This window comes from Littorina saxatilis, unplaced genomic scaffold (genome assembly GCF_037325665.1).
Source record: "Littorina saxatilis isolate snail1 unplaced genomic scaffold, US_GU_Lsax_2.0 scaffold_2558, whole genome shotgun sequence".
NCBI lineage: Eukaryota > Metazoa > Mollusca > Gastropoda > Littorinimorpha > Littorinidae > Littorina > Littorina saxatilis.
In genome coordinates, this window is record NW_027126028.1 from 1 (window position 1) to 15093 (window position 15093).

The window sequence follows — 15093 nt, forward strand, 5'->3', positions numbered from 1 at the left end:
GTACGAAGGTATCCAGAATCTGCCACATAGTCGTCATCCGAATTGTACATTTAACAACAAATCCCCCCCCCCCCCACTCACACACACATAATACGTAGACATCCGATATAAATCATTAACACTGCACTACTGACTGAAAACTATGACAATCTCACGCACGCACGAACTCAAAACGCATGCAGCCGGATACTCCCGCACGAACGCATGCACAGGCTTATGACGTCCAACATACACACACACAAAACACACACACACACACACACACACACACACGCACACACACACACACACACACACACACACATACATACACACTCACATACACAACCATTTACACACAAACACACACCTACACACACACACACACACACACACACACACACCTACATACACACTCACACACACACATTAACCCCCAAACCACACAACACACACGCACTCACCATCACCACCCATCCCCGTCCCCTACCCCCCCCCCCCCCCCCACCCCCGTACCCCCAACTAAGTCGATCCCCAGCCTTTTCTTCCTCAGGTATAACTCACATTGGTCAATCTCTATTCCCTCAATGTTGGGTACAGTGGTCATGGTGTAAGTCAGAGTATCCTTCTCGTCGTCAGTCGCAGTTATCTCCCCCAACTGTTCTCCTGCTTTTTTCGTTTTGGCATTCGCTATCGTGATGGTGGCTGAAATCACCGTGTAAAGGTTACGATAAGATAAGATAAGATTCTTTCTTTCTTTCTTTTCTTTCTTTATTTGGTGTTTAACGTCGTTTTCAACCATTCAAGGTTATATCGTGACGGGGGAAGGGGGGATATGGGATAGGGGGAATGGGGGAGATGGGATAGGGGAAAGGGGGGAGATGGGATAGAGCCACTTGTCAATTGTTTCCTGTTCACAAAAGCACCAATCAAAAAATTGCTCCAGGGGCCTGCAATGTAGTACAATACATGACCCTACTGGGAGAATGCAAGTTTCCAGTACAAAGGACGTAACACTTCTCACATACTGCCTGACCAAAATCCTTACAAACACTGACCACACTCCATACAAGAAACAATCAACAAGGGTAAAAGGAGAAACAGAACCTGCCAGTCGCCTCTTACGACATGCTGGTTAGCATCGGGTAAATTCTTTCTCGTCCCAACCAATATGGGACTCCCCCTAACCCGCGGGGTGTATAAGATAAGATAAGATAAGACACGATAAGATAAGATACGATGATATACGGTAAGATAAGATAAGATAAGATAAGATAAGATAAGATAAGATAAGATAAGATAAGATAAGATAAGATAAGGTTGTTTGGTAAGATAAGATAAGATAAGATACGATAATATAAGATAAGACTGATGATAAGATAAGATAAGATAAGATAAGATAAGATAAGATAAGATAAGATAAGATAAGATAAGATAAGGCAAGGTAAGGTAAGGTAAGATAAGATAAGATACAATAAGATACAATAAGATACAATAAGATACGATAAGATAAGATAAGATATGATAAGATAAGATATGATAAGATAAGATACGATAAGAATACGATAAGATACGATAAGATAAGATAAGATAAGATAAGATAAGATAAGGTTGTTTGATAGGATAAGATAAGATAAGATAATATAAGATAAGATAGGATTGGATTGGATAGTCATAAAACTTGACACATGCATTCTTCCTTATGAATTCTTTCCTTTTCTCTGTTTTATTGATCTATTTATTCCATAACTGTTGTTGATCACTTTATATTCTTTCCCCCCACCCCACCCCCTTCATAAACATAACAATCTAATATCTAAAACGAAAGTCCGTAATTCAAGGGTGTCTTGTGACTTGTGGTACTTACTTGACATTTGGCCATAGTCGAAGTAGGGTGGGTTGTTCGGGGTGATCCGCACTTCCACCAGGACGTTGGCAGCTTCGCTTGTCGCTGTTTCTATGGCCTGTACTGTCATGACGTAGCGAGGTGCGACTCTGGGGTTCAAGGCTCCTTGTCCTGAATAGTAGTTGAGGCAATACTCTGGGGAGGAAGGGGCAACAGATAATAATGTATAAATGAAACAGAAACTTTATACAGGAACACATACAACAGGGGCGGACGAGGGGGGGTGTACAGGGTGCAGGTGCACCCCCCCTCCAGCACAAAAAAAAAATTTGGAAAGCTAATTTTATGACCATTTCTAAGTTCAAATGGCACCTGTACAAATTTTGCTTCTTTGGGCCAAAATTTTTTCAGGGGGGGGCATGCCCCCAGACCCCCCTAGCAAATTCGGAAGCGCCCATCACATTCACTTTCTATTCAAAGTGCACCCCCCCCCCCCCCCTTACAAAGCAACTGATCCGCCCCTGTACAAGGGAAAACTAAAATATGTGTGAAGTCTCCGATTGAAACATTAAAACCCTCTGGAGTCTCAGTATGACTGCCTAAACGGCCACATGTAAACGCCCAGTCGTGCCTACGAGTGTACGTGGGAGTCGTCATAAAAACATTTAGTCAAGCTGTCGGCATCAAAGAAACAGATTAACATGAAAAACAACAGTCATCGCCGAGACTATATTAAGATAGGCTCGACTAACCACGCCCAAATAAGACGGGTCACGCTCGTCTCCGCTTGGCGTACGAACGCAGTACTTACTTGACTTGTTTTCTGTAATTCTGAGCACATTTTTAGAGTAAACATGTCATATTTATAAAAAAGATAAAAAAATAAAAAAATATATATATACACACACACACACACACATACACACACACACACACACACACACACACACACACACACACACACACACACACACACACACACACACACACATACACATACCGCCATCCTCGTCTCGATTCCCCGTCTCAGTTAAACAGTGATTTGTTTACTAAAAATGTGTCAATTTACTTGCGTTAATGACCGACTGTATTATATAGTTGCGAAAGTAACTACCTAAAGTCAGCAGAGACACTTGTTCAATATTCTCAAAACGTCTTATCAGTGCAAAAAAAAGAAGAGTTAAATAGTCCTTTACTTATTCATAGCCTATTCAGTATATAGACATAGGGCTTGCTGCCGCGCGAGCCGAGAAAACTGTCCCTCTTTATCGTTGCTGCGCTGGCCGCAAAACCTCTCCGCGCGGAGTTTTTTTCCAGACACATCGTACGTAGGGTGTATTGGGAAAACCAACCTACTGCAATAACACCCAGACAGAGGTAGGTATAACAGCAGAGAGACCCAGGGATGTTAGGCTGTTTGTTGGCTATGGACACATTGAGGGGGAGAGGGGATGCGGGGTTTGGAGAGAGGGTGGGGAGGGGGCGGGGATGTCTGCCGGGAGCGGGTGAGAAAAGAGAGGGAGAGAGAGAGAGAGAGAAAGAGAAAGAGAGAGAGAGCGAGAGAGAGAGTGAGAGAGAGAGAGAGAGCGAGAGAGACAGAGAGAGAAATAGAGAGAGATAAAAATATATATATAGAGAGAGAGTGAGATAGAGAGAGAAAGAGAGAGAGAGAGAGAGAGGGAGGGAGAGAGAGAAATAGAGAGAGAGAAAAAAAAGAGAGAGAGAGTGAGATAGAGAGAGAAAGAGAAAGAGATAGAGAAGAGAGAGAGAGAGAGAGGGTGGAGAGAGAGAGGGATAGAGAGAAAGAGAGAGAGAAAGAGAGAGAGAGAGAGAGAGAGAGAGAGAGAGAGAGAGAGAGAGAGAGAGAGAGAGAGAGAGAGAGAGAGAGAGAGAGAGAGAGAGAGAATTGAATTGAATTGAAATTTAGTTTACGAGGGTGACAGAATAAGCAATGTATATATGCTTGTTTTCATCCGGCCCTCGGCCATTGAGGGGTAACAAACAAGAAGAAATAACAGATAAGTTTAACTATAGTACATATTTACCATAATTAACATGTCAAGCAACCAATAAGACATTTTAAGATGCATTAGGATTCTTTAGCAATGCTTGAAAATTATATATAACAGAGAAATATGTGTTTGTATAAAAAAAAAATCCTTCATGAATTATAATATATAATCATGTTTTTCAATATAATGAGAGAGTACAGTTATATTTTGCCAGCTGCTTGATAATATTTCTTATAAGTTTTGTAAAAGAAACAGCATATAATATTCCTTGAAGGATGTTTCGTGAATTCGTAATTTAATTATATTTGGAATGGTGTTCCACATAATTGCTCCAGAATATGATAGACTCGACTTGTACAGGTCAATTCTTGGAGTTGGGGTAATTATTTGTTACATTTTCTATAATGATTTATTTTGAAATTTGAGGCAATGAGTGTAGGTGCATTCCCTGAAATAATTCTATACATCATCACACCTTTGTTTAAAATGCAAATCTATCTTTGATAGAGAGAGAGAGAGAGAGAGAGGGAGGGAGAGTACAATCATGTACCAATTTTCCTACAGTAACACCTGGACACAGCCAGACCTGGAAGCAGAGACCCGCCAGGGCTGTTGGGCTGTTTGTTGGAGATGGACACACCGAGGGAGGAGATGAGGGGCCTGCAAATAGGTCGATGGGGGGGGGGGGGGAGGCTGCAGGGAGCGGGTAAGAAAGAGAGAGAGATAGGAAGACTACACCAGTGACATCAGTGACACCAGTGACACCAGGGCAGAGGTAGACCTGGAAGCAGAGACCCTGCAGGGCTGTTGGGCTGTTTGTTGGCGATGGACACACCGAGGGAGGAGATGATGGGCCTGCAAATAGGTCGATGGGGGGGAGGCGGGGGGGTAAGACAGAGAGTGAGAAGTAGGAATACCATGTACCAACCTCCGGCAGTAACACCTGGACATGTGTAGACCTGGAAGCAGGAAGAGCAAGGGGTGTTCGGCTGTTTGTTGGTGATGGACACGATGCAGCCGGGAGCGGGGGTGCACTTGAACTTGAACAGCTCCATGCTGCCCACCTTGTACTGGTACAGCTCCTGTACCCTCCTGTCCACTGTCAGGGTAGCCTGTACATGTACACACAGAGATAGATACATAGACAGATGTATAGGTAGATAGGTAGGTATGCAGGTAGGTAAGTAGGTAGGAAGGTGAGTTACAGGTAGGTATGTAGGTAGGTAGGTGGGTTATAAGTAGGTAGATAGATACGAGGGCTGTTCCATTATTATTTAGAATCCAGGCTCCTGGCAATATGGCGTTAAAAAAAAATCATGCCGTCAAATAAAAGACTATCGTGAGGCTTGACACAGAAAATGAAGTTCCAGAATTATGTCGTTTTTATATGGTCGACTCGGGAAGATACTCACCGCGCAATGTATGAAATTGCGTCATGAAGCTCAAATTCGCGATTTTGGACCGATAACTTACAAACACTACAAAATAAGGGTTAAAACAGGCCGATTTGCATGAAAGTGCGATGACATGTTTTAGGATGAACGCTCTTTGGAGAGACGTGGTGTAAAACTGGTACAACAATTTCAAACCGGGTAGACGGAGCCTCGAAAATCATACCCACCCTGGTCTACTCATTTCATCCGTTATCCTCGAAAACATTGGCGTTGTTGAACAGATAATAAGAGAAGATCACTTAATTAATATATTCAGGTACATGCAATATGCCCTTGGCATTGAAAGCTCTGCATTTGAACAGATCTTACACACATAGTTAATGGCCCCAAAGCGATTTACCGGTTGGGTACCACATGAACCCAGTGATGGGAAAAAGAGGGGTAGGGCAGAGTGTTGCGCCTGACAATACTTACAATAATCAGCAATGGCTTATCCAAATCAACATGGAATATCGTCAGTGGTGACAAAACCTGGGTTAATTAGTTCCACTCTGAAACCAAACAACTGTCGTCTGTTCGGGTGTTTAGCCAGGTGACCCAACCCCTGCCAAGTTCAAATAACAAGAAGCCCTAAAAAATGGTGTGCATCTTTCGTCGCAAGATCAAGGTATTTAAACACTGTGACTCTTGAGGACAGGCATACAGTCACGTCTGACAGCTGTGTCCACCATTAATGGTCGAAAATATTCCTCCAAACACGGGTATTCGAGGGCTTATGCTGTAACATGACAACGCACCGGACTATACTGCCTTTAATTGCGACAACATATTTCTTGGCACCAAAGGGAGCACTGCTGCTGGTTGCATCCACCCTATTTTCTTGACATCTCCCCATGCTAGTTCAGCCTGTTATCGGACTTTAAGAAATGTGACCCTCCACCACGAAATGAGTCGCATGTCACCTCGCGCGGTTCTGCGCTAGGCTCAATAAAAGTCCGGGCAGTGTCTTGTTACAGTGTGAGGGTCACCTTAGTCACAGGCTTATAACTCAAACAGTTTTCGCTCTTTTCTAAAACGGGTTTCACCACTGGATAGAGCATAAAAAACTCTTTAGGAAAATGTAAAAATATGAAAATTATGCAAAGGTGACATGCGACTCATTTCGTGGGGGGGGGGGGGGGGGTCACAAATAGCCGCGGAAACACGGTTAGAGACCCCTGAAGACTCTGTCCGAGCCTTCACGAGGGCCATACCAGGTATAGCTGATGTCACGTGGTCCCAGGCCTGAATGAGAACATTAAGAGGATGGCCAGTTGGGTGTCGGCTGTGGAAGGATTGGTCTAGAAAATGGCCTGGTTAGATTGTTGATATGTGTTTCCGTTTCTTAGATTCTAAATAATTATGGAATAGCCTACGTAGATACATAGAGAAATAAAGAGATCGATCGATAGATAGAAAGAGAGTATGTGTGTGTAAGAAAGAGAGAGAGAGAGAGAGAGAGAGAGAGAGAGAGAGAGAGAGAGAGAGAGAGAGAGAGAGAGAGAGAGAAAGAGAGAGTGAAAGAGCGAGAGAGAGAGTGAGCGAGAGAGAGAGAGAGAGAGAGTGAGCGAGAGTGAGCGAGAGAGAGAGAGAGAGAGAATTGAATTGAATTGAATTGAACTTTAATTAACAAGGATTAAGATTTAAGGCTACGCCTTTTCTTACAATCTGTCCTAGAGAGAGAGAGAGAGAGAGAGAGAGAGAGAGAGAGAGAGAGAGAGAGAGAGAGAGAGAGAGAGAGAGAGAGAGAGAGAGAGAGAGAGAGAGAGAGAGAGAGAGAGAGAGAGAGAAAGAGAAAGAGAGAGTGACAGAGAGACAATAACGACTTGCAAAGCTTCTGCCACCTCCACAAGAAGCAAAGTCTGTTAATTTTATTTCTGAGGTGGATAACTACAACAACACAAGCAACAACAACAACACCAACAACTATAACAACGAATACAACAACAATAACAACGACAACAATACCATTATCATCATCAACAAAAACAACAACAACAACAACATCAACAACAACAACATCAACAACAACAACAACAACAACAACAACAACAACAACAACAACAACATCAACATCAACAACAACAGCGAAAATACAGCAGCATAATGGAATACGGGTTAAACAGGGTCAAACTTACCGCTGTGTCGACAGTATTCAGAATGCCGACGAACACAAACACAAACAATCCAAACATCATGACAGTATGTACTCTAGAGGAAAGACACGCGTGTTCAGTAATGGCACTGAAGCGATGAAGATCATCTCAAATAAAGTCGAGCGAAAAAGCCAGCACTTGTTTGGAAGTCTAAATATTCCTCAACCCAAAACCTTGATCTCTTGGCTCAGCAGTGTGTAGCGAATCTAAATTATAATAATGCTACTGAGTCTGGATTGTCATTTTCATGATTAGCTTCCAAGCCCGACACTTATATTATCGTATCTACAACTCGAGCTTCACAGCCTTGAAGCTGTTTTACAACTAAGTGTCATGTCTTGTAGTCATGCTCCAAACGTCAGTGGAAGAGAAAAAACACATGTACTGTCAAAGATTCACCTTAGAGTTTTTATTGGTGAATGTGAAATGTCTGTGTCATGTATTTTGGGAGTTTCCCAAGTGGCTCATTCCCAAGTGGCTCACAAGTGTTCTTTAGAATTGTAGCCAAAGAGCGGGAGAAATCATATATAGTCATTCGGGCAGGGGGATTTAACGTTTCAGTTTCTACAAAATCCACTGACGCGAAGAAGCCTCGAGAGCTTTCTGTGTCACTGACTACTGGCGAAGCTTTTGTATTGCAGAATACGTTCATGCTTTAGAGACAGTTTTGAAGATTGTAAAAAAGATACGACCGTTCCATCGAATGGTTCGTCCTTTTCATTCAGGGACAAATGTTCATTGTGTCGCGAAGACCCTCTCAATAGGGGCGTTCGACTTTGACGTAGCCCTAGTCGGTCGATCTATTCTGATGGGATTTAATGTGAGGAGCGTCTTGCTCAGATATGGGATATGAAGAAAGAGATCAGTGTACAAACGTTTGCAAACAAGAATAAATGATCGATTACCTTTTCTCCTCGTGTGTGGTGTTCAGTTGTGTCAATGAACGATGTGTGCCAGATATTGTCAAATTAATATATATACACGTGTTCGAGTTGGATGCTCTGTTATGCAACACCTGCATCTTGGATGTACTTGTACGAGAGAGGTTGGATTAATACAACCTGAAGAAAGGCAATGCGAACAAGGAAAGGAGTCTCAGACAGACAGACACAGAGATGCACGCGCGCACACGAACAGTTGGTCTGAATTTGAACAAGCATGACGTCGTGAGAAAGATTTCGAGAGCAGGAAAAACAAAGTTCACACTCAAAGAGACAGACAGACTAAGAGACAGGACACACACACAACCGCACACACACACACACACACTCACTCACACACACTCCCACACACACACACACACACACACACACACACACACACACTCACTCACACACACTCCCACACACACACACACACACACACACACACACACACACACTCACTCACACACACTCCCACTCACACACACACACACACTCACTCACACACACACACACACACACACACACACACACACACACACACACACACACACACACACACACACACACACACACACACACACACATTCTCGTCAATCGAAACGTGCAAATATTCATAATCCTTTTTATTTAATCACCACTTTAATTTTATCTTCCAGATTTGATTCGCGAGAATTTGTCAACATTATTTGGAGATGTCGTTCTTACTGTATACATTATTTCATGTATACAACACATTAGTTCAGGCTTGCGCATGTAAAAAAAAGAACAGCTTTTCACATGGACACATACGAAATCTTTCAAACAGACAAAGACTTACTAATTAAACAGACAAAATTGTATCTGGCAAAAAATGCAGCCGCTTGCTTATGTCTTCTCCGCTGCACTAATTGCCTGATAAGTCTTTTTCTGTTTAATTAGTATGTCTTTGTTTGTCTGTGCACACTTAAAAGACCGTGAGGTCGAAATATATGTGATTGTAACGTATTCTCTTGTCAATATCAAGCGTTCCAACAACCTACCTTTCTGTGTGTTTTTGTTGTTGTTAATGTTGAAACGTTCGCAGTCTCTTTGTTTTTGCATTTCCTTAGTAATGTTGATGTTTCGTGTCCCTTAAAACTATTTGACTATTCGGGACCGATTCAATTGTCTTAGCTTTGTCAGTTTACCTAGTGGTCTCCGGGTTTGAAACTGTTTAGATTTAGGTCTATCACATCAAAGTGAAGAAGGTTTTTCGTATAAAACTCGTTATCTTTTCACACCTGTCACGTCATATCTTGTTAAAAATATTTATATCATTGAAAAAGGTTAACACTCGCGTTTGGGAGAGGGGTGGGGGGGGGGGGGGGGAGGGGGGGGAGAGGGGTGCGAGGGGGAGGGGAAGGACGAGGGACACCCAGGAGTAAGAGTATCGACACTGTAGTGGTTTATATGGGAGGGACGATACATTTAAACTATATGTGACCCTCCACCACGGAATGAGTCGCATGTCACCTTTGCATGATTTTCATATTTTTACATTTTCCTAAAGAGTTTTTAATGCGCTATCCAGTGGTGAAAACCGTTTTAGAAAAGAGCGAAAACTGTTTGAGTTATAAGCCTGTGACTAAGGTGACCCTCACACTGGTACCAGACACTCCCCGGACTTATATTAAGCCTAGCGCAGAACCGCGCGAGGTGACATGCGACTCATTTCGTGGTGGAGGGTCACATATGCACCTTCACATTTTACATTCCTTAACTCACATGGTTCAACATATACACGAATTTTTGGCACAGTTTGAATAAGCAGTACAGTTCACATTATAAGGCCGCAGACATTATCCAAACAGGAGTGAAGTTAGATACACACACACACACACACACACACAAAGGAAAAGGAGACAATTCGAATAATGAAAGTAATCAAACAAGTTGTCAAGCTAAACCTGACACTGACTAAGTAACAGTAGGAAACTATAGTGTAACCCGAATTTTGAAAAACCAAATAAAAAATTAAATGATCCTTTAAACAACAAAAAAGGTATAATTATACTCAGAGTTCTGCAAAAAGCATCGTCGATCAAAAACAAACTAGTTTAAAAATGAACATGAAAATCATAATATGAACATTATTATACAAAGGCAATACAACGTTCGCCATAAATACAAGAGAGCGATAAGTACCCTCTTTAATCAAAAACGGTGTTAAATAACATTCCTCCTGGAGTGAGCGATCATTTGAACTACCACCTGTCGGGCGCAATGGCCTGGCGGTAAGACGCCGGCCTCCCAAGCGGAAGGTCGTGGGTTCGAATCCTGGCCGCGTTCACATGACGTTTACAGTCATGACATTCACATGACGACACAACTTTTTGGTTTGGCTGTCGATGCTGGCGGCTTGTTCTTGGGGGGCACAATGGGTCCATTTTTGCTGGGTTCGTGGCTATTCTCGACACCGCCGGAAGGCTTATTTTCCGGTGTCACAGGCCGGGGGTTGTTCTGCCGTTCGGGCTCATTTGCATAATCGTCATCTGGGTACCGTTCTTTCCAGAAGTCGTAGATGTATCCGTCTTGTGGTCCAACGCTATGGCAGAAATGCAAAATGTTTTTTTTACTTGACTAAAAAGGGAGAGAATATTCGGTGAGTGAATGAATAATTGACACAATGAGCAAAGAGTTATACGAACAAATTGACAGGTTGAACAAGATAAATAAATGCACGAATAAGTCAATGTATCAAGGATAGTATTTTACGCAATTAAAGCGTGACGCGAAAGAGCCAGAGAGTGAGCAAACTAGCGAGTGAGCAAACCAGTGTGTGTGTGTGTGTGTGTGTGTGTGTGTGTGTGTGTGTGTGTGTGTGTGTGTGTGTGTAAGTTAAGTGTGTGCGAGTCTCTGTCCGTACGTGCGTTTGTATCGGTGCTCACCTGCGTGCGTGCGTTCGTATCTGTGCGTGAGAGCGCGCGTGTGTTTGTATGTTGTAACCGCATACTCACATAGCAGCAGGCGGGGTGGGGGGAGGCGTAGGAGGTTTGGGTTTCTCCGCAGGTGCAACCTTTCTGGGCGGTGTCCTCACGCGGAGTTTGGGAGGCGTTTTCACTCTCGGGGGTGGCTTCAGCCGGCGAGGTTGCGCGGGACGACTGCAAAGGGAAAACAACATTGCGTGTAGAGATCGGTCAGTCAGACCTTAATGACGTCAAGGGCGGGGATTGCTGGGTCCCAAAAGCCCTCTCCATCCCGCCAATGTGCCTTTTTTTCTCAAGGCAAACCCCACTTTACCCCTTTCAAATGCGTTATCTAAACATCATGTGATTTATTAGAATAGTTATGAAGCATTTGTAAATAAATCATTGCACAATTATGCAAAGTACATTTTCATTTGTTTAGATGAAAATTGCACGTGAGGATACAAAACAACACGACCAAAAGACGATGTTCTAAAAATAACTTTGCCGGGTTTGTGTACGTTGTGAAAGAGTGAATACTCTTGCTCCAAGTCAGTCAGACGTTCTCACATCAATCAATCAATCAATATGAGGCTTATATCGCGCGTATTCCGTGGGTACAGTTCTAAGCGCAGGGATTTTTACACCCCCGGTATAGGGGTGTGTATAGGTTTCACTGGATGTGTTTGTTTGTTTGTTTGTGTGTTTGTGTGTTTGTGTGTTTGTGTTCGCATATAGATCTCAAGAATGAACGAACCGATCGTCACCAAACTTGGTGAACAGGTTCTATACATTCCTGAGACGGTCCTTACAAAAATTGGGACCAGTCAAACACACGGTTAGGGAGTTATTGGTGGATTAAGATTAAGAGTGACATATTAATGGTCAAAGGGAAATAACCTTCTCAGTTGGTGGCAGTGAGAATGGTTATTTCCCTTTGACCAACGGGGGTGTTTTTCCTACCTCGACGTACCCTTTCGCAATGGACCCTGTGTTTACATTCTGACTTCTGACTTTTGACTTTTGACTTTTGACTTTTGACTTTTGACTTTTGACTTTTGACTTTTGACTTTTGACTTTTGACTTCTGACTTCTGACTTTCTCTCTTCTGACTTCTGACTTCTGACTTCTGACTTCTGGTAAGGACGGGGGTGTTTTTCCTACCTCGGAGGAATTTCTTGTTGTTTATGGTTTGCGACAGAGCGAGTACTCTTCCTTTTAGGGAGGCAAGCTTTCTGCACATGCTCCTTGTCCACGTGTTTCAGACACATCCTCCGTTATTGACTGGCATAATACGCAGTTGGACTGGGTGGCCGAGTGGTAACGCACTTGCGCTCGGAAGCGAGAGGTTGCGAGTTCGACCCTGGGTCAGGGCGTTAGCAATTTTCTCCCCCCTTTCCTAACCTAGGTGTTGGGTTCAAGTGCTAGTCTTTCGGATGAGACGAAAAATCGAGGTCCCTTCGTGTACACTACATTGGGGTGTGCACGTTAAAGATCCCACGATTGACAAAAGGGTCTTTCCTGGCAAAATTGTATAGGCGTAGATAAAAATGTCCACCAAAATACCCGTGTGACTTGGTCGAGGAAGTCAGAAGTCAGAAGTCAAAAGTCAAAAGTCAAAAGTCAAAAGTCAAAAGTCAAAAGTCAAAAGTCAGAAGTCAGAAGTCAGAAGTCAGAAGTCAGAAGTCAAAAGTCAGAAGTCAGAAGTCAGAAGTCAGAAGTCAGAATGTAAACACAGGGTCCATTGCGAAAGGGTACGTCGAGGTAGGAAAAACACCCCCGTTGGTCAAAGGGAAATAACCATTCTCACTGCCACCAACTGAGAAGGTTATTTCCCTTTGACCATTAATATGTCACTCTTAATCTGAATCCACCAATAACTCCCTAACCGTGTGTTTGACTGGTCCCAATTTTTGTAAGGACCGTCTCAGGAATGTATAGAACCTGTTGATCAAGTTTGGTGACGATCGGTCCGTTCATTCTTGAGATCTATATGCGAACACAAACACACAAACACACAAACAAACAAACACATCCAGTGAAACCTATACACACCCCTATACCGGGGGTGTAAAAACACGAGTTATATCCGCAGTTCGTCTAGTCGGCTCCAGTCTGTAACTCTCACTTTTTGCTGTTGCTTCAGCCGGCGTTTGAAGTTGTGTGGTACAAAAATAAATTCTACGAAAACGAGAAGAGTTGTTTACCATGATTTGCGCGCGCGTGTGTGTGTGTGTGTGTGTGTGTGTGTGTGTGTGTGTGTGTGTGTGTGTGTGTGTGTGTGTGTGTGTGTGTGTGTGTGTGTGTGTGTGTGTGTGTGTGTTGGCCTACTTCTACGGACCATTTCTACGTTACACACCCGTGTTCCGCGGACCCAAGAATTCAGCGGACGTCCGCTGAATTTGTTATGGCTGAATCACGTTCACACAGCCAATCTGGAGACCCCCTCAAAAGGCCCGCCAAAACTGCGATTTGTCCGCAAAAGTCGTAATTTTCAATCTTCGTGTGTTAACCTTCATACAAATCAAGCTTTGGCATCTCAGCTGTGAAGTGTTGTTTATTGGTTTTCACATCTACTTATTATGATATCACTAGTTAAATGAACAATCAGGGCACTCTGCTAATTACAAATCTGCTTTACTTTTTCTTCTAAACCGATTAATAAACGAGTCCTCAAAAGTGGGGTCTTTTGGTGCTAGTCCTTGGAAGTGCCTGTAAACAACACTGTGTGTGTGTGTGTGTGTGTGTGTGTGTGTGTGTGTGTGTGTGTGTGTGTGTGTGTGTTTGTGTGTGTGAGTGTGTGTGTGTGTGCGTGCGTGTGTGTGTTAGTGTGTGTGTGTGTGTTCGTGTGTGTGTGTGTGTGTGTGTGTGTGTGTGTGTGTGAATGTGTGTGTGCATGAGTTTGTGTGTGTGTGTGTGTGTGTGTGAGGTGTTTATTGAAATTGTAATGCACATGGAGCTGTGTGAATTGGGACTTGCGCTATAGACAAGTGATGTATTATCATTACAATTATTATTAAGAGGTAATTCCGAACATCGTCCATTGCAACCCACCTTTTGCACCACTGTTTACTCCAGCACTGCGAGCAGTATTTCGAGCAGAAGACGAGCCACATGTACATCAGCAGACCCAGCAACAAGGTCCCCAGTATGCCAGCGATGATCAGCCACCACAGGTTCTCGTCCAGCCAGGTGCTCGTCTTGTTGGAAGGTGCTGTTGTAGTTGGTTCTGGTGTCTCCGTCGTTGTGAGTTCTGTCGTCGTTGGTTGAGTTGTCGTAACGGTGGCGGGCAGCGTCGTCGGGTCGAGGTTAGGAGAGTCTGAACTAGGTTCGCAAACGTCCTGGAAAGTGTCATATTGCTAGACTCATCTCTAGGCTATAGACTTCATGGACAGTGGCATAGTTCGGTGTTTGAGCAATGTGGATGAATGCTAGATTCATCTCGAGGCTACAGACGTCATGGAAAATGTCACATTTCGGTGTTTTTAGCAATGTTCACGAACGCTAGACTCATTTCGAGGCTACAGACTTCACGGAAAGTGGCATATTGCTACTCATCTCTAGGCTACAGACTTCACGGAAAGTGGCATATTGCTACTCATCTCTAGGCTACAGACTTCACGGAAAGTGGCATATTGCTACTCATTTCGAGGCTACAGACTTCACGGAAAGTGGCATATTGCTACTCATTTCGAGGCTACAGACTTCACGGAAAGTGGCATATTGCTACTCATTTCGAGGCTACAGACTTCACGGAAAGTGGCATATTGCTACTCATTTCGAGGCTACAGACTTCACGGAAAGTGGCATATTGCTA

The 15093-nt window shown here is 43.4% G+C and overlaps 2 protein-coding genes across 2 annotated transcripts; both read right to left on the minus strand.

Moving 5' to 3' along the window:
• Positions 1-495: 495 nt before the first annotated feature.
• On the minus strand, positions 496-7810 carry LOC138954473 (uncharacterized; the record flags this gene model as incomplete). The annotated part of the gene is made up of 4 exons (XM_070326314.1): positions 7409-7810; positions 4766-4949; positions 1847-2020; positions 496-684 (listed from the first exon to the last, which is right to left on the minus strand). Coding segments are annotated over exons 1-4 (607 nt in total), but the record flags the coding sequence as incomplete, so codon positions are not given.
• A 2001-nt stretch (positions 7811-9811) lies between these two features.
• Positions 9812-14617, minus strand: LOC138954474 (protocadherin Fat 2-like; the record flags this gene model as incomplete). Its single annotated transcript, XM_070326315.1, is given in 3 exon segments — positions 9812-10915; positions 11328-11471; positions 14331-14617. Coding segments are annotated over 3 exon segments (663 nt in total), but the record flags the coding sequence as incomplete, so codon positions are not given.
• Between the last annotated feature and the right edge of the window lie 476 nt (positions 14618-15093).